The sequence below is a fragment of the Carassius gibelio genome, chromosome A16 (assembly GCF_023724105.1).
Source record: "Carassius gibelio isolate Cgi1373 ecotype wild population from Czech Republic chromosome A16, carGib1.2-hapl.c, whole genome shotgun sequence".
NCBI lineage: Eukaryota > Metazoa > Chordata > Actinopteri > Cypriniformes > Cyprinidae > Carassius > Carassius gibelio.
The window spans coordinates 18,449,385-18,472,001 of NC_068386.1; the positions used below are offsets into that span (position 1 = coordinate 18,449,385).

At 37.4% G+C, this 22,617-nt stretch overlaps 4 protein-coding genes across 5 annotated transcripts; all 4 read left to right on the top strand.

Moving 5' to 3' along the window:
- The first annotated feature begins 1,935 nt into the window (after positions 1-1,935).
- Positions 1,936-4,184, top strand: LOC128031045 (homeobox protein Hox-A13b). The gene is made up of 2 exons (XM_052619256.1): positions 1,936-2,712; positions 3,032-4,184. The coding sequence occupies exons 1-2, from the start codon at positions 2,100-2,102 to the stop codon at positions 3,271-3,273; spliced, it is 855 nt and encodes a 284-aa protein (XP_052475216.1). The 5' UTR covers positions 1,936-2,099; the 3' UTR covers positions 3,274-4,184.
- Positions 4,185-8,703: 4,519 nt separating this feature from the next.
- LOC128030047 (homeobox protein Hox-A11b-like) lies at positions 8,704-12,180 on the top strand. The gene is made up of 2 exons (XM_052617519.1): positions 8,704-10,114; positions 10,804-12,180. The coding sequence occupies exons 1-2, from the start codon at positions 9,505-9,507 to the stop codon at positions 11,034-11,036; spliced, it is 843 nt and encodes a 280-aa protein (XP_052473479.1). The 5' UTR covers positions 8,704-9,504; the 3' UTR covers positions 11,037-12,180.
- Positions 12,181-14,438: 2,258 nt separating this feature from the next.
- LOC128030046 (homeobox protein Hox-A10b) lies at positions 14,439-17,207 on the top strand. 2 transcript variants are annotated; one of them, XM_052617517.1, is made up of 2 exons: positions 14,439-15,339; positions 16,278-17,207. In XM_052617517.1, exons 1-2 carry the CDS (start codon positions 14,574-14,576, stop codon positions 16,553-16,555), a joined length of 1,044 nt encoding a protein of 347 aa, XP_052473477.1. In that variant the 5' UTR covers positions 14,439-14,573; the 3' UTR covers positions 16,556-17,207. The 2 variants fall into 2 exon arrangements, with proteins under 2 accessions (XP_052473477.1, XP_052473478.1); XM_052617518.1 differs by having other exon boundaries at positions 16,281-17,207.
- A 2,138-nt stretch (positions 17,208-19,345) lies between these two features.
- On the top strand, positions 19,346-21,685 carry LOC128030040 (homeobox protein Hox-A9b-like). Its single transcript, XM_052617511.1, has 2 exons — positions 19,346-20,041; positions 20,834-21,685. The coding sequence occupies exons 1-2, from the start codon at positions 19,510-19,512 to the stop codon at positions 21,070-21,072; spliced, it is 771 nt and encodes a 256-aa protein (XP_052473471.1). The 5' UTR covers positions 19,346-19,509; the 3' UTR covers positions 21,073-21,685.
- The last annotated feature ends 932 nt before the right edge of the window (positions 21,686-22,617 follow it).

Here is a 22,617-nt window from a genome sequence, read left to right on the forward strand (position 1 = left end):
GAATTTGTAAATGTAAAATAGCATAGGTAGGCCTATTAAATGGTCCACATTGGCCTGCTCACAAGAGGGCTTAAGGGCTAAAGTAGTAGCCTAGTATAAAACAGCACGACGATTTTGTCAAATCTTAAGGAAACAGTAGATTTTTTTTATGTTGAGGAATGAACGGGCTTTGACATAAATGTAAAAATTCACTAAATTTTCTGGATAGTGCATCAACAATTCTGACATATGCGTCTGTTCACATGCTGAATTTGTGTTACAATTACAGAGCTCGGCTATTGTGAGAGGTTCGAAAAACACTGAACGTGAACAGCTCAAGAAACCTTCAAAAGATCAAATAGGCACTTGGCGCCTAACATGCGCGTGTTTGCGCGCCAGCAGCGAGCTGATTTCCTGTGTACTCTGCTGGATAGTGAGTCTATCCAAAAACTGCACCTCGCTAACTAAAAATTATTCTTGAACACAACTGTACTTTATAAGTTTATCATTCCTCGGTGTGTGCACATAATAATAAAAACAACAGTGATTTTGAATGAACCTATTGTTTAAAAAATTGAATGATCTCTTCTGTCTTAACTGGCTGATATTATTCAACATTAAAGTGATAGTTGGCTAGCTAATATAGATAAGGCACGCGGTGTTTCTCAGATATTGGTCAAAATATTACTGTCTCTTTTAAAGAATCATTCAAAAACGAAGGATAATTATTAAATTAAGTGCAATATGAAACGTACACATTTTGTGTTTTGAATTTATAAAGCTGTATTTCATTAGAAATTAAAATCTTTTGACCATGTATGTCATGGTGTATAAGCGTACGATATTCTATGCTACTCACAGCCGCTCGTCCCGTCTGCTAACTCCAGAAGAAATAAGATCGAAATAAATTGAATTATTTGTTAACGCATCCTATTATATTTTTTTTACAATAACGCTGATAATACACTCTTACTAGATACAAAATATTTAGGGTATCTTTAAATAGCCTATTTAACGTTTATTATTAGGCTACAAATAATACAGTCTAAATATTACGTCTCTTTACTCTAGCTTCTAGTTATAATTCCAGCAGTGCCAGACCTCTGTGCCAACGCATTATATAGCTAACTAAAGCTGTAAGGAAAAATACTGATCAAAAGACGTTCATGCTGAATCTGTGGCATCACAGGCAATACCTTTGTGCTCCTGTTTACAATGAACCCGGAGATGTGTGCTCGTTTCCTGCCAGACGGTCCAGTCTTCAGTGACAAGGAAGGGCCCTGGCTAGATTGCAACTTTCAACTTGAACTTGGCCTCCAGCCCTGTGGAACTCATATGTAAACGAATGGGCTGGATTTCTAGCCGTATAGAGTAATAAACTGGTGGTCATTTTCAGAAAGTGTGATCTGCTATTTGACAATTTCATGGGCTCGAAACGGTCGATTGTATTACAGTGGTGGTTCACTAGCGGTGCACAATTTTTAAGAGCAAAAATATATAAAGAAACAATATAGCCACTTTAAGACTTTTTGGTTTCTTATTGAATTTTCACACCATCAAATGACTTGGAAAACTTGGAAAAAAAAATAAATAAATAAATAAATGCTTTTTTCCCCAAAAAAATCAGCAATGCTACTATGATAGGAATAGAAGGTGAATTTGAAACGAGTTCAAAAAAATATCAAGCAGCCCGCGTAAGCTTTTTTATCACTGTTAACTGTTTTTAATAGTACATGAGAACATGATATTTAAGAATGCTCAGTAATCGTACAGATGAATTGTAGGCTATAGGCTATAGGAAGGTGCGTAATACTCTTGCGCAAATGGAATGGCACTTGGTTTCCCCTTAAGCATAAAGCTTATCGCCAGAATCTTTATAGCTATTTTTGCCCAAATCCCTCCACTTTGTTTCAGTTCATTGCAGTATGTTTGTCTTGCTGGATCGACGTTATCTCCAGTTTAGACGTTTATCTGCCTCTTTGCATATCACGTGCCTCCGCTCGTCCAATAATAGTTGGACCCTGACGCACACGGGACGCTTGGGTATCTGTTACTCCACCGCTTCTCTTTCAGTCTTGGGGAATTTTAAAAGAGCTGCTGGGCTCCATGTAGGGCGTGCTATGACAGCGTCTTTACTCCTCCACTCCCGCTGGATTGACCCGGTGATGTTTCTCTATGACAACGGCTTGGAGGATATGAGCAAAAACATGGAAGGATTTGTGGGAGGCAATTTCGCTGCTAACCAGTGCAGGAACCTTATTGCGCACCCGTCTTCTCTGGCCCCGAGCACAACCTACACGTCGAGTGAGGTGCCAGGATCAGGCATGGGGGAGCCTGGCAGACAATGCAGTCCGTGTTCAGCCGTGCATACCTCTCCCAGTGCTTCTTTGCCCTATGGATATTTTGGCGGCAGTTACTACCAGTGCAGGATGCCAAAGACCTGCACACAGCCCAGCTCCTATGGGGAAAAATACATGGACACGTCTGTTTCTGGAGAGGACTTCCCTTCTCGTGCTAAGGAGTTTGCCTTCTACCAGGGTTACTCGTCTGGCCCTTACCAGCCTGTACCGAGTTACCTCGATGTGCCGGTCGTCCCTGCGGAACCCAGACACGAGTCTCTTCTGCCCGTTGAAACGTACCAGCCCTGGGCGATCACGAACGGATGGAGCAGTCCGGTCTACTGCCCGAAAGATCAAACGCAGTCAAACAGCTTATGGAAGTCGTCTATTCAAGGTAAATATATAAATACAAATTCTAATTAAGTAGCTATCTGGGGGGAAAATAGCCCATGCACTAAAGATTTAAGAAAAAAATCGAAGTGAGCATACACATTTAGGCCTAATAGCAAGATTATATAATCGTTTAAAGTGACATTAGGTCGTGCATTTGATAGGCTATTCTCACTACTTCAAGATTGCAAATTGTTTTTATTTTTAATATTTCCCTTGACGTTTAAATACATTTTTATTTTCTGGTTTATTATTTGAGATTTTTTTTTACTCAACTCGTTACGCTTTTGCAACCAACCTTCTTTTGGTTTTCTGACCCCTAGATACTGTGTCGGGCGGCGATGGAGCCTCGGCCCGTCGAGGGAGGAAGAAGCGGGTTCCTTACACCAAGGTTCAACTGAAGGATTTAGAACGAGAATATGCCACGAATAAATTCATTACTAAGGACAAACGAAGAAGGATATCTGCTCACACAAACCTGACCGAGCGACAGGTGACCATCTGGTTTCAGAACAGACGGGTGAAGGAGAAGAAAGTGGTCAACAAGTACAAGGGCATCAGTTAAGGTCTGAAAGAATGAGAAACTGAGATACCACAGGGGTGTAAATGGAAGGACGTTCGACATTATTTATTCTGAAATACATTCCATCATCTGTTCCACGTCAAGAAACTATGCGGAGATGCGCAGGAGGGAAATGTTTTACTTCCCTGTGTCTTTTACCAAGACACTGACACTGATAAAAGGCAAAGATACTGCTCACATATTCACCACTTCATGTTTTTATTCTTTTTAATCTATAACATATTTGACAAAGACGTGGGAGGAATGCAAATTGATTTTTTTTTCCAACAAAGAAAATCAGTGAAGTAGTCTAAACAGACAAAACCATGGCAATTCGTGGCAAAAAACAACTGTATCTTTTTAGACTGTGGATTGTCATGCTATGCTGATTGTACTACACTAAATTCACCCCAAGCCGTGACAGATTTCTGTTTTGGGCTTTTCTTTTCTTTTTACCCCATACGCACATTTGTAAATAGTCGCTTCCACGCACCTGCGAAATATACAAATTCATTCATGTGTTACTGCAGACAGAATGCAAATAAAACTTCCCATATTAAGTGATGTATTCCCATTTTTTAAACTATTTGTTAATATAACGAATGCCAACATTATCCTTACATATTTAACATGAATGCATAACCTAGGCTAAACAATAGGCTACACATAAAATAGAACGATATCAGCTGTTAATAAGAATGGGTGAATAATGGCTGTGATGTTGTGTTTGGCCAAATCACTGAAGAGAAGTGTCCAAGAACCCTTTTCCTTGCGCGTGACGGTGCTGACATCTAGTGGCACATATAGGTATTTGCCTTTTGATTTCCCGCAATAGGGTCATTGTTCCTCTTAAAAGTATTTGAGAAAACATCTGAAATCTACGAATACGAGATTTGTGTGTTTGCGTTAATAAATGGCTAAGAACTTAAATGTTTGTATAATAATCAGTTTTCTATATTTCTGAGGTTCAGTGTCTCGGACTCCAAAAGCAGGTAAAGTTTATAAAATCGCAGTGTTTTGTGTGTGTGTTTTTTTTTTCTTTAGCTTTGCAAATGAACCCAGACTACTTGAATTTAAATCATATAGATAAAAAAAAAATAAAAATCGAAAAAGAAAGAAGTGAGTGACAGGGAGAGGAAGCTGCAGTCCGTTATCAATGGTAGTATTTATTTTCTTATTTTTTTCCTCAACATTTTACTTCTATAAATTCACATTTCAACCAACAAGCATTTATAGTACATCCTAATAATAATAAAAATAAACAAAACAAAAAAGTCGTAAGTAAACATTTAAATATCATCAAAACGTCTAGTTGAATTCAATTTAGCTACACAAATTAGAGACGATCAAACAACTAAACGGAAATATCAGTAGAAAGAAAGAAAGATAAACTTTACCTTTACAAAAACAGAAAACGAATAAACAGACAATGCATTTCAATACAGGAAGGAAAATAAGTTAGTGACAGTTTCAAATTAACCTATATTCATTTATAAAGTTTGTTTCGAAACTTTGGAATATTATTATAGTTTACTTGCCCAACAAATGCATTTTCGAATGCAAACTGTCGGTGTACAATTGCTCAGCCTAAATCCAAACCCAATGCCACCAAGACATCGGCTTGTAGTTTTAAGAATACAATAAACACTCGCACCAGAAATGATATGCAATCCTATTAAATAATCCAGATTATTACTTGTCTTTTTATTTGTGCATTGTCGAAATCAATTAAGCCACGTTTCACCATAATTTTTAATGTAAAAACAAAAACAGTGTGTGTATAGCCTATTATATAATATTTATATAAAATATTTTATATACATAATATAATTTATACATATACATACACACACACACACACACACACACACACACACACACACACACACACACACACACACACTTTTCATCAACTTGTGCTTGTTACAGTATTGATACCATTTAATTTCAAATAACATGATACATTTTAATAATTGCTGTTTAATTAACAATTGCCGGTTGATTCGGTTCTGTTCTCTACACATGCATAAAATTAATAAAAACCTTTACATTTAGAGAATTTGCATTAGTAATTCGCAGGTCACTGCTGAACAGTCTCAAATAAATGCTCACAGAATCTCTGTGTGGGATCTGAAGGCAGCCTATGAGCTTTGGCTTCGTAAAACGTCCCGAGCGGACGGAAAGTGTGGAGAGCAGTGTATGGACGGGATTCACAGTGTGCGCTTCACTAGACCAGTGAGCGTTTCAATTCGGACTGTGCTGCCACCCAAAGGCACTAAAATAAATAACATTTTATTAAACCAGCGGTTCTCTGTTTTAGGGACAGTCTATGTAAATTAAAATTAGATACTTTGTGTAGACCATTTCTGAGTGTAAAGCTACATATTACAAACTTCAATTTATCAGTAAAATGAAACGTGATGTTTATATGCTTTCGCATATGAAGGATACATTAGACTATTTTTATATACAGAAATATAGGATGATCCCTGAACACAAACTAGATATATGAAAAACAGTAATATGCTATAAGTACCTCCCACTTTAACGCAATAACAAGCAACAACGACAACAAATCCATTTCTATTTTCTTCCATTTCTCATAAAAGGAAGCAACATTTCAACAAGGTGCTCATCTCTTATTACTTTTGCAGGACAGAAATAGCTTTTTATGAATTCACTTTCCATTATGAAGAACATCTCGTATGAGTTTATATTTTATATTCCATGACTTTATATGTGGTACACACAAAATTGGTATAATTTGTAATTAAAGGTTTGATTGTACCCTTTTGTTTACATACGCAAAGTATGCCTTAGTGTTTTTACAAAAAAAAAAAAAAAAAAAAATTATATATATATATATATATAAACGAAAAGGTAGGCTACTTATGCTACTATTGATACAAAATTAATTTATTAAACCCGCCTTTAGCCTGATTAATTGGCCTATTTATATTATAATTTCAAGTCAAAAGATGAACGGAATCAGGCGAAGGCGTGCTAGGAAAGTGTTTAAACAGTAGTTACTTTTGTTACTGTCTATTTTATCGCGTTTATTACCAAGTGAAGGACTTACAACACCGTTCGTATCAAAGGTTTTATTTTACTTGTTTTCAATGCAGATCCACACTTCTAATAAATGTAGTCTCATGTAAAAAATAATACAGTTCAGCGTGGCATCAATGTCAATAGCTACTCACCAAACTGTATCGAGCAAGTGCAAGGCAAAGGTTGGGTTTAGACTCGCTCGTCACTCCCATCAATGTGTCGGAGATCAGAAAACCAATATACAGTTATTTGGGGAATATATTTTTAGATATTTTTTCATATTACATACAAACCTGCCTACTAATAACAGAGTCAAAACGCACAAAGACACATGCCATCTCAAAATCTACCTTTTTTAAAGAGCCTTTATTATCAGCATCGTGTCATTTCTGTAGAACTAAAAGTGAGCGCTCAAATGCACTGCGTCAAAATGCAGCAAAAAGACAATCTATATTATTAAATGCACCAAGGCGTATAAGGCCACTCTACAGTATAATGTCACATTTTCACACCAAAATCAAATTAGCGTTTCTTTTCTTAATCACAAACATTACACATTACTTTTATAAAAGCAAATTAAAAGCGGACTATATTCGATGGATGCATTTTTTTTAAAATATATACTCTATGATCAAGATTTAAAATTATTTTCCATTTACAATAATAATACTTTTATGGACGTCATCGAACGTGTAAAAGAATATATATATATATATATATATATATATATATATATATATATATATATATATATATATATATATATATATATATATATATAATGCAGTTTTTTCCCCAAATGAAATATCTTTGCTATTTAAATAAGTCTAAATTAAATGAATTAAAGAATGGAATTGAAATTATTATGGACAATTGTAAGCCAAATAGAATTATACGTGAGCATTACCTCTTTTACTACAACTGAAAGCTTTTCAGTTTTATATGACAGCCTATTTGGGTTCAGTTTTGGGGAGGAAAAAAAATCAAAACACAGAGCTTTTTCAAAGTGGATTGAAAAAAGCCTCTAACACAGAACAAATTTCATTTGTTCTTAGTAATCTGTATGAAGTGATGACAAATTGGCTTGGACCGTACCAATTAGGCTACTGGTTCTCAAGAAAGAACTGCTAACTTTATCCAGTGCGAAAAGTGATCCGTCATTTGCCCAATTCATTCCCCAATGAGTCGACAACAATGCTAAAGACAAGGCCAAAATTTCGTGCAATATTTCAGGGACTCGTGGAAATTCTTAAATCTCATCCCGCACGCACTCTGGGCTAAACTTACAAAGTGGTGACCTTTACCCTTCCCCGAACTTGAGATCTTGTTCTCAAACTCTTAAACATGCCAAAACTAAATGTAAAGTTTAATCTGTTTCTTTTTTGCAAAGTATGTTAGCCAGCCGTGTCAGTGTCGATACAATGAGCGACATCTTCTATTATTCCACTGTAATAATATAACTAATACTGTAGTTAATGACCGAAACATGCATGGTAAACTTCAATCTTCACGTGCATTCGATCTTTTGGTTTTAAGCCTGGAAGATGTGCTAAAAGCATCGCTCTCACCCGATACAACGCATGGGGCCGTTGTCTCTCTTTAATATACTGTTACCCGTGACTTCAGGTCTCATTGAAGTTCACGAATTCCAAGTAGGTGGCGTCTCATGATCACTCTCCGACGGCCATGGCTTGTCTGAGCTGACAATGGCTAGAGGAAGATACCAAGAACACAATAAAACCACGTCTGACCTAGACTGGTTTTAGTTTTCATTGCCTCCCAGCGCATTAAAAGGCCCAATATTGACAATATTGATAAAAGAAATGTAAACCAATCTCCCAAACACGTTTTCGTTGTTGAACATGCATGCAGACGTCAATTGGGACGATTTTACTGAATATTCCCTTTTGTGCGATCTTCTTTTTTTCTTCATAAATGTTAGCATTTGGGACTGTTCGGCCATTGTTCATGGTTTAATCCAAAGGAATTCTGCGGGGGGCACAGTCCAAGTTAAAACTTTATGGGCCTCAACTGTTTTCAACACACTCTAGTGCCTTTGTCTTGCCTAACTACATACATTAAAAGATTGTTGGCAAGCGAAAAAAAAAAAAGTTTCAGCAATTTCGCACATGAGAATGTAAATTTAACCTAATGGGAACTATATTTTTTTATGAACACTGTATGTGAGAAGAAGAAAAAACAACCATGTTTGACGCAAATGGTGCCGCAAAACAAGAGAGCCTTGTTGAAAGTAATGAAAAAAGTGTTACTATATTTACATTCGTATTTAATTACATTAGTTTTACATTAGTTAACATTAGAACAATACTAAAACTACCCTATATTTACGCAGTTATAATATAGCTAATTTCTAAGCGCCTTTTGTAAAATTCATAATTTTGCGCTTTAACATTTCTTTGACTACACTTCAAACTGTAGATTTCTGTTTTATTTTAACAGACAGGCAAACACGGTTTTGAAACAAAACTGAGTAAAAGTGAACTATATTCCGATGCCAACCTGTCGAAGGGTATCCCACGTTTAACAGATATATATGAAGCCAAAAATGAATTCTAATTCAATATCATTACTACCATCGAGAGTTTATTGGCCTACATGCAAATATCAATTAACAAAGAGCATCACTTACGAATTCAAATTGTAAGTTGCCTATACATCACTGCGAAAGACCTCTCATGTTTCTTCCTGGCAGCTTAATTTTTTAAGACTGTAGACAAACGCGAGAAAAAGGATAGAAAGTTACAGCGACATGAGATGTCTGAGGCTTAATAGAACAAATCCATAAACATCAGAAGCCCTGGTAATGTTACTAAAAGGCGCGCTGGCTGTTAGGCACGCGGATGGGGTTCTCCAGCAATCCAAATAGTTATCATAACCAACTGTGGTCCACTGCAAGCACACGTTCATCAATGAAAAGTATCGCTCACTCCTCGACTTGAACATTTGCACATGTTGGCATACAATATTCTAAAGAGGTACATGTCAATTTCAGCCCTCGGTCACATGACTGGCGCGCTCTGGAATGGATGGAGATGGATCTCCACGTCAGCTCACGTCTCAAAATTTCTGCTCTGCTCAGTGCTTCAAAGCCACTGAAGCTGAAGCACTTCTGTACTACGATGCGAGGCAGTACTATGGTTGTGGCGTGCCCGACCAAGTGTCATGATGGATTTTGATGAGCGGGTACCCGTTGGGTCTAACATGTATTTGCCCGGCTGTACTTATTACGTGTCTGGAACGGAATTTTCCAGCCTTCCTCCTTTTCTGCCCCAGACCCCGTCTTCGTGCCCCATGACATACTCATACTCCACGTCCAGTTTGCCACAAGTTCAGGGCGTTAGAGAGGTATCTTTCAGGGACTATGCCATTGACGCGTCCAGCAAGTGGCACTCCAGGGGCAATCTGCCACACTGCTACGCGACCGAGGACATGGTGCACAGGGACTGCCTGTCCAATCCCGGAACTCTGGGGGACATGCTGTCGAAAAACAACTCGGTTCTCTACCACTCCAACACGAGCCACACGTCCAATATGTATGGCAGGAACGGAGTGCTTCCCCAAGCTTTTGATCAGTTTTTCGAGACCGCCTACGGGAACGCGGAAAACCAGCCGAGCGAGCCCCCGATGGACCGAGCGACCAGCAAAGCGCCTCCGCCCGCGGGAAGAGGAAGCGACAGCTGTCGGGGAGCAGATGAGACGGAGCGCTGTGAAGAGCCGAGCAGCCCGGAGCCATCTTCCGGTAACAACGAAGAGAAATTCAGCGGCAGCAGTAGTACGTATTAAAACGGTTGTGTGAGAACGTTTCTGATGTAACGTGCTGTTGTTAAAGGTTTTATAAGCTGTTTTATAAGCATATAAGGTTTATAGAGGGCCTTGTATATTTACCCTAACAAAACTTTGTTATAAACGCAAGATCACGTGCTCGAAATTGAAATTGGCCGTGAATGATGGGCCATTTCCCTTTGAGTCTCCAAAAGAATGCATCTATTACAGTTTGGGCTTTTCTGTGAATGCAGTTATTTGAGATCCTTAGCTTATTTATCACCTCTAGCCTACAACAGGGAATTTAAAGAGCAGTGATAAATATCAACTCATACATCTTTTCAGTTTTTCTTATGAGGCTACTTTTTTTTTCTTTTGTGGTGAATGAAAAGTTATGCACGATCCATTCATTATAAGTTATTCATTATCAAACGACTCTGGACGATTGTGATGCTGCAGAACTTGATATTTTATTAATTTAATGGCTAACTGTATAATGTGTTATTACTGATTTATCGTTTAATTAATGAACTACATTTAGATAACAGAAAGAGTTTATGCATAATTTTTGGAAACCGGTAAGCGGGTGTATTAAGTTGTCTCTGCTGTATTAATTTAATGAGATTGTATATTATTTCTATGCAATTATATACAGTTAAAGGTCAAAAATATTTCAAGTCTTTCTTCTTTAAATTTCAGATGGACAGAAGACACGGAAAAAGAGGTGTCCTTACACCAAATATCAGATCAGAGAGCTGGAGAGAGAATTTTTCTTCAGTGTTTACATCAACAAGGAAAAAAGGCTACAGCTCTCCAGAATGCTCAACCTCACCGACCGTCAGGTCAAAATATGGTTTCAAAACAGAAGAATGAAAGAAAAGAAAATCAACAGGGACCGTTTGCAGTATTACACCACGAACCCTTTGCTTTAGACCGACTATTGCTGAGAAATCATTTAGGCGAGATGGTTCATTTCAAGTCGGATGACCTTCATCCCTCTCAGAGACTTCTTCATCGTGTAAACATACCTTTATATTCTCAGTAATCTCTACCGTTTGAAATTAAAACTATTGTTTTTTTTTATTATTATTATTATTACTTGTATTGCCATTTGTTATTATTATTTTTCATTCTACTCAGTTAAGTGACTATTCAGTTTACAGGGATTTTATTTTTTTTTATTACTATTTTCTGGCCAAGATCTGTACTTTTCGCATATGTAATATAGCAGTAAGTAGGCTGTTCTTGAAATCTATTTTGATGGAAGAAAAATGTTGGGGAGGGCGAGATATAAATACTAGGGGAAAAAAAGATGGTTATTAATCTGTTAAATACCGTTCCTTAATTGTGGTTTATGTTATTAGACTCTGTTTCATTCAATAACGCACATTTCTTGAATATAGCCTTATTGAGAACTAAATGCATCTTGCGCGCTATATTCTCTTGTACTTGAATTGTGTGGACTTAAATTGTAGTATATTTGATATTAAGTGTCTTTACTGCGCATTCACCATGCAGGAAAATCGGGTCACTTCACAAATGAAGAAGAAAAAAAAGAGAAATTCTTATTTATTTTTAACGGAGAATTTATCATTAAGGCAAAAGCAATAACAGCATCGACACCTCTTGAGTCATCTGAAACCTCGAACCTGGATTGTATTTTCTTTCAGATTTCTGTCTTTCTCCACCTTTTCTCTAAAACGCGTGAAACTGTTGCAGGAGCTCATTCATGTTCATGATAATCTCTCATTGTTTACAACATCTCCTCGGTGTTATATAAATCAGTCTCTTGAAATATCGTGTGTTTTCTCTCCTTTTCCTGGAGCAGGATCAAATGTTTGATGGATCTTGCGTTATATTGCCTCCACGCTTTTCTTTGATTCGAGGATCAAGTGTTTGCTGTTATTAATGCCTAGTATCCGTTACGGAACTGCCCAAAACATGGCTGTGTGTGTCTCCATGAATCAACCGGCCTTTCAACAAATGGTTTTAATGTCGACCCTTAAGATAAGTCTTTATATTAAATTGCAATTTTGAAATGGCATGTAACATCTATACAAAATAACTTAAGAAATAATCTCTTTTTTTCATGAACATGTAAAAAAAAAAAAAAAGACAATGAAATGTCTCTTGTTACTTCATATAATTTTACAGTTTCCCTGTATCAATATATCGATGATCCATGAGCATCAGAAATTGATATGGCTTATGCCACTCAGAAGTCTTCTAAAAAGCTCGACCGTAAGATAATGACGGCTGTTTTACGTGATGACCCTGACGGTTTGCGCATCCTTTGAGGCTCGATGGAATTTCGCCCTAATTACTGCACTTCCCCCCGTTGCTGCAGCAACTTGGTCATAAAACCCGTCTTAGTCTGGAGCATTTGTAGAATTGGAGTGAGGTGCCATAAACCGTCTGAGAACCAAGGTTATTAACTGTGACTAAGAGCTAGAAAACAACTGCTGGAACCATTGAAAGCTTGTTTTCACGGACCTTTCCGCCATCATTTGTCTCAGCGTCCCATCATGGCACCACGACTGGATTGCTCACTACTTCGCTCTTTCGACGATACATGTCTTGTCCACTGGGTGACGCACTTTAGATCAATGTCATTGCCGGATAGGCTATCTAAAATCCATGCAGCAACATGTTTACTTTGTGTACGATCAAAAGACAACGTCTTCGTGAACTACACAAGGCACTGTTCCAGGTAAATAGCCAAGTTGCCATTCAGAAATTTTAGTCAGCGTTGCATTTATTTATTGTATTTTTACATGATAGCTACACATTAATGCTCAAAACGTTTGTTTGATAAAAACCTCTTTATTTTTAAAAAAGTAGTACCATTTGTAACAGTCTCAGAGCATTAGTTTGTTCCTAACAAATTGACCATATATATAGCTAAATTGTAGGAAAATGGGAGACAAGGTGTTTGATTCCTTATGGCTTAGCCATTTTATACATTTTTGTATTATTCTAAAATGTTTTCTACGCCATCTAAACATTTAAAAATCTTCTGCAAATTGTTGTGATGTGTTAAATAAAAAATGATCAAATGAATGGTCTTTATTGGCTAATTAAAATGCATTTAATTTTAAAACAATAGCTGATCGTCTTAAGCCATTTTGATTTCTTAATGCAGAAAGTACAAAATAAATGTATTCCAATTATTACAATTTATCTGTCAAGATACATTTTAGATTACCCGTCGTATAAGTTAACACTGTCATTAGTAAAAGCTTCCACTGGACAGTGTGAATCAAAACATTAAGAAAATAAGGTTACGGCTACCTTTTCTTTTTCTAGACCCGAGTCATCTGTGCTATTTGGTCGATATTTAAATTTGCATGCTAATGCACATATGCATTTGTTATTTTTAACATAAAAAATGTATTTCCAGCTATAGGTCGATTAATCCTATACGAACAAAGAAACATTTGTAGATATATTCTGTGAAGAATTTTTGACAGCGTAAAAACTGTTGGAAGGAAAGTTCAGAGATAGAGCAAAAAAATAACCATTTACCACACCACACAACACAGACCGAAAAAAAATATATATAATTGAAAAACCTCAAGCCTGAGAGAGAAATTTGGAATTATATTTCATGTAATTTAATGCAAATCAAATGACAAATATAAACAACGGCGGTCTTGACATCACACTGATTTTGAGATAAACTAGGCCTATTATATCTCCTGAAGGCCAAAGGTAGGCATACATTTAACCACAAAGTACAATTGTGTTTAAATTGCTATTGTTGAATAATTTAAATGTTATGGGATCGTGGTTGGATTTATCTCTATATTTAAATAAGAGTTTTTTTTTTTTCTTTTTTCCTTTTTTATTATTAACCCGTAACTTAACACTAATTATAAAGCTTATATAGGCCTGGCTATATGTAACTTTAAATTTATTCTACAAAACGGAAATCCATTTCCACTCCATAATGTGTTTCTGAAAAGCAGATTGAAACCCGCCACTCGTTTTGAACTTGAGTAAATAAGTTGTTTAGATCCACCGCGTGCATGAACACCAGAAGATCAGTCTGTAACTCACTGTTTATGTGCTCAAAGGGCTGTTGGGGCAATTACAGTGTATCATAAAGGTTTACTATTTTAGCGCTTGATCTCCTTTTCGATACCTTGTTGCTTTTGGGTTTTATAGGCTACGTGGCTCACAAGGCCTCGCGGTATTATGTCAGTATCAACAAAGTCAGTGGTCGTTAACATAATGCTGTTCCCGTTCAATTCTGGTTTTATTCGTTTATATTTTCAGAAATCACTAGTCGGACTTATGTAGATTTGACTTTAAAAAAAAATGTAGCAGCTTGAAAAAGATATGGGACACAAGGGTTACGTGCACACAGGGGGAGGAGTCACCGGTGCTCGTTGCAATTTAATTGGCTCTTAGCTCACATTGAGTTGTATAGTTATCAGTAATCATATTCAGCATGTTTTGCACAAGAAATGTCATCCAGAAAGGGCAATCTTCTTCCACCGTCAAATTATACCACAAAGATGTCATGCTCCGATAGTCCATCTGGAAATTCGTTTCTGGTAGACTCCCTGATCCACGGAAGGGCCGAGGGAAGTGGACACTACTACCAAAACAGCGCAGTCTACTTGCAGCCGAGCTCCGAGTATTCTTATGGACTGTCTAACTGTGGCTATTTCTCTGGACTCAAACGGAACGAGAGCAATTCGCAAAATGTAGCCCCTACGTGTGGGCCATATCAAGGCATGGAAACATGGCTGGAGACGTCGAGGTCCTGTCGCGTCGAACAGCCTAACAACCAAATCACCCCACGGTCGTTCTCGCCCACCATAAAAGAGGAAAACTCTTACTGCTTATACGAGTCTGAGAAGTGTCCAAAAGAGACCATTACAGAGGACATATCGTACTCCCGGCTGACACCAAACTCATGTCCATCTAGCAACAATAACGGCTGTGTTCCGGTGCCTGGCTACTTCCGTCTATCTCAGACATGCACCACATCCAAAGGTTTTCCAGAAAACCAGTCTGTATCGACTCACGCTGCTGCTCAGCGCTCTACCCGATTTGACAGCTCTCTTTCAGCCACAGGAGCAGAAGCGAGCAGGGAAGAGAGCGGCGAGCCTCCCACATGCGCACCATGTGTCCCGGCAAGAAACAAGGAGCTAAGGGGGTCCACTGGCACCGCTTCATCCCCAGAACCACCGGACAGTCCGGAGAAGGTGGCCACTGCTACTAAAGGTTAGTATTGTTGTTGCCCAGTCCAAAGGATCAGGATGTCCTTTTGGGTGCGTAAAAAACATTAACGCCTTTGCGCGCGCGATAAATGTATGGAACTGTTTTTCAGATTTTTATTTAACTGCATGCGGCATTTATATAATATTTCGGACTAATTTAATAAATACATAATACGGATATAGCTCGATTTATAGATTTGGCAGCACAATTGTCTGCAATAATCTTCTATTTTGGTTCTGTTAAAGGAGGTCTAGCACGTCCCGATGTCTGTAGTCGTCTCTGCAATCCTTTACACACAACACAGCCTTCCTTCGTGCCAAATGCAATGTGCACTGGCCATTTTTTCGTTTTTAAAACTCACATTTTAATAAAATGTTTTTAAAACAGATTTTTCAAGTTATTTTAACAAATATCTTTATGCAAACCTTCACATAGCAAAACATTAATTAACGTCGAACAAGCCTATTTTTCATTATTCTGTTTATGACCCCTTGAGATTTGCAATCGCATGGTTTTGTTTATAAAATTATCATTGTCTTGCGTAGACAGAGAGTGTGTTTAGTTGCAATTACTATAAACTAAAAATATTATTGTACTCGAAACGACAGATAAAGCATCGTCGGTGTCTCAGGCCACTGTTTTAACAAACGAAAATGAAATAATAATCAGATGATAGACAAAAAAGAATTAATTATTAGCAACTCAATTCATACTATTAATAAGATATACATATAGTATCAAAAGAGTCATATTTTATATTAAATGCTTATGTGAGAATGCATTACTAATGTTGAACAGCAAGGGGGATTATTGTATGGATATTACACGTTGTTGATATTACATTCAGTAGGCGTATATGGTCATTTCATCCTATTGTAAAGTGTTGGGAGACGGGGGCTTGCAGTTGGATATTTTGGACTAATATTGTCTCAAACTTCCAGCAGGAGATTCCAAAAGTGACAATACAGCTAACTGGCTGACGGCGAAGAGTGGCCGTAAGAAGCGTTGTCCCTACACCAAACACCAGACTCTAGAGCTGGAGAAAGAGTTCCTCTTCAACATGTACTTGACACGAGAGCGTCGCCTCGAGATCAGCCGCAGCGTTCACCTCACGGACAGACAGGTCAAAATCTGGTTCCAGAACCGACGGATGAAGCTGAAGAAGATGAGTCGAGAAAACCGAATCCGAGAGCTGTCGGCCAACTTCAGTTTTTCATGAAGCCTCCTCGCTTTATAGATCTCTGGCGCCCTCCTCCATCAGCTGCAGTGGAAGCCCACTTACAACAACCCGTCTCCGTAGGTGTGTGTCTGTGCACTGCATAGATGACTTGTGCAAGATACTATTGATAACTTATTGTGTGTCGTATACTGTTGACGTTTTTATCTGTTTATGTATAATTTTATTTGACAGCCAAGTCGTCATTACATGTCATGGTTATTTATAAACTGTCAAGAGTACTGCACTGTAAAAGCAAGAGAGGAAAATATAAGACTGCTAAAGATGTTCATTGTACATAGCATTCAGTCTATATTGTACATTTACTGTATATAATGCGGTATTTGCATGTTGTAATAATAACTATTATGAAACCGTTTTTAAATAAGAACTATATACGTTTCTTCCTACGACCTTGTTATGTAGGATATTTGCTGTTCTAGGCATAAGTGAAAAAGTCCGGTTCTTAAAATGCAGAAACTTATAAACATGACGGGACTTCCTGTATTATTTTAACAGCAATCAAAGGTACCATGTTTTTGGAAACAGAGGCCAAAGAGATGGACTCGGATGTAAAATAATTATTACATGGAAGAAAATAAATAAAGGCATGTATGTAAAAGTTATATTACTTTTAATTACAATTAGTACAAAACACTCCTGTTTTTCTGAGCCTTCTTTATAACGGGCATTTTGGAGAAACGATGACGCTATCTTTGCTGATGACATTATTTATATAATTCTCAAAACAGCCAGTACTGTCTATTATTTAATTAATTATTAATACACTCATTCCTATTACAATTCTATTCCTGACAGCGTTCGGGTTCTGTTTCTAATTTATTTCTAATTTTCTAAATTACATGTTTGCTTCTGCAGAGAGAAAAAAAAAACATAAAAATACGACGTTGCCTACCTACAAGCAAGAAACCGAGACAACTGCTAAGTGATTTAGGTAGTTTCATGTTGTTGGGCTCTATTCTACATCCCCATAACACGAAACTGTCTTAATTGCATTCAGCACAAATCAGCACAACAGCAAGACAAACATGTTGCGGCGAATTCTGAGAAGCGTTTACAAAAGTAGCAACATTTTATCTCGGAAAAAAAAAGACCTGCAATTCTCAGCAACATGCACAGGGTATTTTAACGACAGAAATTTAAATGCACGAACTGCACTAGTGATGTGAATTATTTAGAGTTGTACATAAAGTAAATGTTGGAGTGCAGGTGTAGATAGCAAGGCCTCGGTTACGATCAATGCACTTTGGCCAAAGCCGCGCGCGCAACTGAGACTGAGAGCACGCCCACGTTGCCGGATGCGTCTGCTGGGCCGGAGGAAGAAACACAAAAGCTTTATTGGCCATATTCAGGCCAGACAGCCAAGTTACAACCCGAGGAAAAATAGAGTAATAGCCCCTGTTATAAACAAAGTCTGTTGAAGAGCCCAGAGATCCCCTCTTCCGAGGACAAGACCAGAGCAATGCTCACTGACCAGAGGGAGAGAAAGCTGTGTTTTCATGGCGAAGACTAAATAATATCAGATTTAAAGTTATGATTGATCTACTATTGAACTGCATATACTTATACTTAATGTTACAAATAGGATGCTGATTTCCAAATAACATACTATTGATATTCTGAATAACATACTGCATATCATATATACATACTGAATATATAAGCTACTGCATGTATGCAAAATTATTTTCAAATACATATTATTAATTATGAATCATGCAGTCACTATTTTATTGAAAGTGTATAGGATATTACCAAAACAAGCCTTTTGATTGGTCTTGTATTAGCTTTTTCAAGAATACTAGAACAATAAAATATCATAACATTGGGACATATTCCGATAGAAATCATGTTTTAATATATATATATATATATATATATATATATATATATATATATATATATATATATATATATATATATATATATATTAGGCCAATATATATATATATATTGTTTGTAGTGTTCAATGAAAAACATTTACAATTGTACTCATTCTTTTTCAGTGTTTGAATTTTAAGGTTTAATTTGAACTGTTTTAAGATTTTGTTTTGATGCGTAGATTAATTTTAATCACAAAATAAACTGTCTATTTTGTGCAAGTATCAGATAGAGTCCAGTTAAGATTTTGGATTTTTTTTTTCAGTTCGTTTTGTTCACAGTTTAGTTCACGTTCAGATTTATTTGGACTTGTCTGCTTTGCCGAGGAGCAGACTTGAGCGCGTTGTTACTGAATGACTGGTCACTTAGCAGGTCATATCTCAACCATCCAGTGGCACTTATTGCCATATAAAGTATACATATTGCTCACGTAAAGATCCTTTTTATGTTTTAACTATTTTATGTCCTCTTGTGCTCAACTAGTCCGCGCGGAATACGTTTATTCTTCATAAATGTGCAAAATTTGTGAAAAATAAACTTTCTTTCTAAAGAGGGACAGTTGAATTTAACTGCAGGTATTTAGCGGCCTATACAATGACACGAAAACGTATTTACACGTTTGGGGTTTTATTTTCTCATTGTAAACGATAGATCCATTCCATTAAAAACTGGATATGGGAATTCTACAATTACGCTTCTCAAATAACCATTTTTGTTACGCTTGGTTATTAGAAGCTGCAGCTTGACAACATGAATAAAATTAAATCCACCTTCATAAAAGCATATGGCTATACCATTAAAAATATGACTTGTAAAATGGAGGCCATTTAACCGTGTGCATTGGTTAGACTTTCCCCCTTTATCTCCCGCGTCCTCTCCCACAGTCACGTGTCTCGCACATCCAATCCGATCTCTGCAGTGATTCAATTTATCAGAGGTCTGTAGTTCACAGCGGAGTCAAGTAGTTAGTTCCTTGATTTCAGCGGATTCTGCTTTTGTGTCAGTTTCATTGTGGGTGTATCCGTTCAGCTGGGCTCTCTTTGCTAGTTTTTGTTATGTCGACATTGGGAACACTGAGTTACTACGCTGAATCACACATTCCCCACGAGAATGACGATCATTTGGCGGCGAGGTTCTCATCTGGCCCCGTGGTCCAGGAGCAGGCTCGGGAACTGATGCTTCTTGAATATGGCGAACAGGAGCAGTACACTTTCCAAACCAAATCCTCAATTTTTGGTGCGTCATGGAGTCCCATGCCCATTCAGCCCCAAGGCACATCCATCGCATACCACCCATACATTCATCACCCCTGCTCAACAGGAGAAACCGACGGAGCATCCGTGCGTTCCTCCTGGGCGTTAGAACCGCTGCCTGCCCTGTCCTTCACGGGATTATCCACAGATACACACCATGATATAAAACTTGAACCACTGCTTGGGAGTGGCGAGTGCACCACGCATACATTACTTGTGGCCGAGCCTGACAACAATACGACTCAAGCAGAGAGGAAGCTACTGGACGATGCGCTTTCTAACGGACCTCAGAATGAGAAAGCTCCAGCAGAAAGAAAGGCGGATCTAGACCCAAGTAAGTGCAACTAGTTTTCTATCATAATGTATGAGAATATGTAGGACAGGCTTCAGGTAGGCTAATTTGACCTTTAACAGATGAATTCAATAGTCGTCGTATACAAACTACCTATATATAGCTACATATAATATAATCTTTTGTGAGAGACGTCAACACTGCATGTTTATTAAACATTCCTATATTGTACAGTATTTTCAGTAGGATACAAGGAAGCTATAAAGGTCTTCTAACTAGGCCTTTCTTTCTTTTTTCGTTCTGGGGGTGGCAATAATCTAGTGCATTTGCATTTGACAGCATACATGCAAGTTTCAGTGGAATGTGTCCAGTAATTTAAAATGCCACATAGCCCATTTGCAGCATAATTAATTATTATAGACTAGCTATAGACTGCATGTCATGTAAAATATAACAAGGCTTCTCTGAAGCCTGAAGACTACACATTAAATTTGATTAAAAGTTATGGTAAAGACCGGATATTAAAATATAAATTGTTGCCATTAAACATATAATCTGGACAGTAAAGCCCTTGTTTAGCCCTCATTCAAGGATGCAAAAATTGAGAGTATAGGATTAAAATTATAGCGTGCACATAAAATTTTCGATCAAATAAAATCTACCCGCAACCCAGATGCATGCAATCCGTGATTATGCTTTCCAATTTCAGGATATCAAGATTGTCTCATAGCCTATATTAGACTCTTCTTTCTTCTCGCGCGCTGATCATAAAATGGCCGCAGTATTTTACAAGAGGCAACATGACTGGCTCTCTCTCTCCGACCCTTCTTGCAGATAACCCTGTGTCCAACTGGCTGCATGCGAAGTCCACTAGGAAAAAGCGCTGTCCATACACTAAGCATCAGACTCTTGAGCTGGAGAAAGAATTTCTGTTTAATATGTACCTCTCACGCGACCGTAGATATGAAGTGGCAAGACTTCTAAATCTCACCGAGAGACAAGTCAAAATTTGGTTCCAAAACCGTAGGATGAAGATGAAGAAATGCAATAAAGATCGTCCAAAAGACATTTAAAAAGTGGAAAACTATAAACGCACTGTGCAGTGGATGAAGTCATTTGGCTCGTGCGAAAGTGTTTGTGAATGAGCCTTTTTCTTCTTGCACAACCACGGTAGATTGATATTGGTAGAATTAATTTTGTAATGTTAGATGTACATTGCACAAACAAGGGTATGCTTGAATATATAATTGTGTCCGTGTATACAGCTTGTATGGTGATAGTTCTCTTATTTGGTTTAGCATTTCGATTTCTGTGCATTTTAAATGTTAACATTTTGTTTAAGTTTTTAAAGCACCAGTTCATAATTTCAGGGAAATGCTTTCTGCTATGTGAAATGCTGATGATATGAATGAATTTCAGATTTTCTTTTTTAATTCATCAATGACTTTTAGAGTAATGTATCCATGTTTAATGTGACTACCTAGATGTATTTTGAACTACCTATGTATTAAGATTAATTTATGCTGTGTTGTTTGTCATTGAAATATTTCAGTGAATTTTGTACCATTTACGTGCTTGTAATGTTATACGTGAACACATAAATTGCATATGCCAATACCTCAAATGTTAGCGAGTCGTTTTCAAATTAAATTTCACTTATGTACAAGAAATAAATTTCTGATAAACAGTACATTTCGTTAAGACTCTCTATACCAATAGTCTTGGCAAAGATATACGAAATGAATACTTTTTTCCAAGGTATCATGGGTTACACTCTAATGAAGTGCAAAACTGCTAAAAATTGAAGTTGCAGTCCTGTATTTCTGTGCTATTATACAGCACATAAAGTTCCAGAATCAGAAAGGCTCAACATAATATATTAAATATTTAACCGCCCTCCAAACAGTTTTACACTTCTCATGTTCTCGCGCTCATTCCGCCGTTATTTTGCGTCCCACTGTTTAGTGTCCTGTTAACGGCCCGGATGCCGGTCTTCCGAATAAATAACGCTTAGTTTGATGCTCGTAGACAGGGCTGCACATTCTATTTGTGCCTTGCCCCTGCAAGCGAGATTAGCGGCCGTGTGGCAATAAACCACAATCACAGTCTTAACTGTTTATGGGGTGCAAAGCGATTGAGGGCGGCACTCGAACGACTTTTTGGACGCCCAACGCCTATATTACAATTGCAGTAACACATTATATATTATATAAAAAACTACATTTAGATAAATATTTTATTCGTTTTCTTTGTATTATTATATTATTATTATTATTTTGTAAACACACAAAATGTAGAAAAATTCCTGCAGACCACATCTTCAAAGGCTTTACCCCAGACAACATCGTAAAACGGGACTCAGCTCCACTGTCTGTTTTTTCTCTGCTAGTTACTTTATTACTCCTCAGCAACAATTAAAACGTTGCAGGCCTGATCACCCATCATGCATAAAGCGACAACGGAAACACAACCTATTGACGCATTGTGGCTTACTTTTTCTTGCGTCCAATATCATTGCTGCTTTGCATTTTTGGTCATTTAAACCTCAACATAACATACACTGAAGTGTTGTTTTAAAGTGAATATTTAGCCTGCATTGCGTGAATGTCTAATGTAGC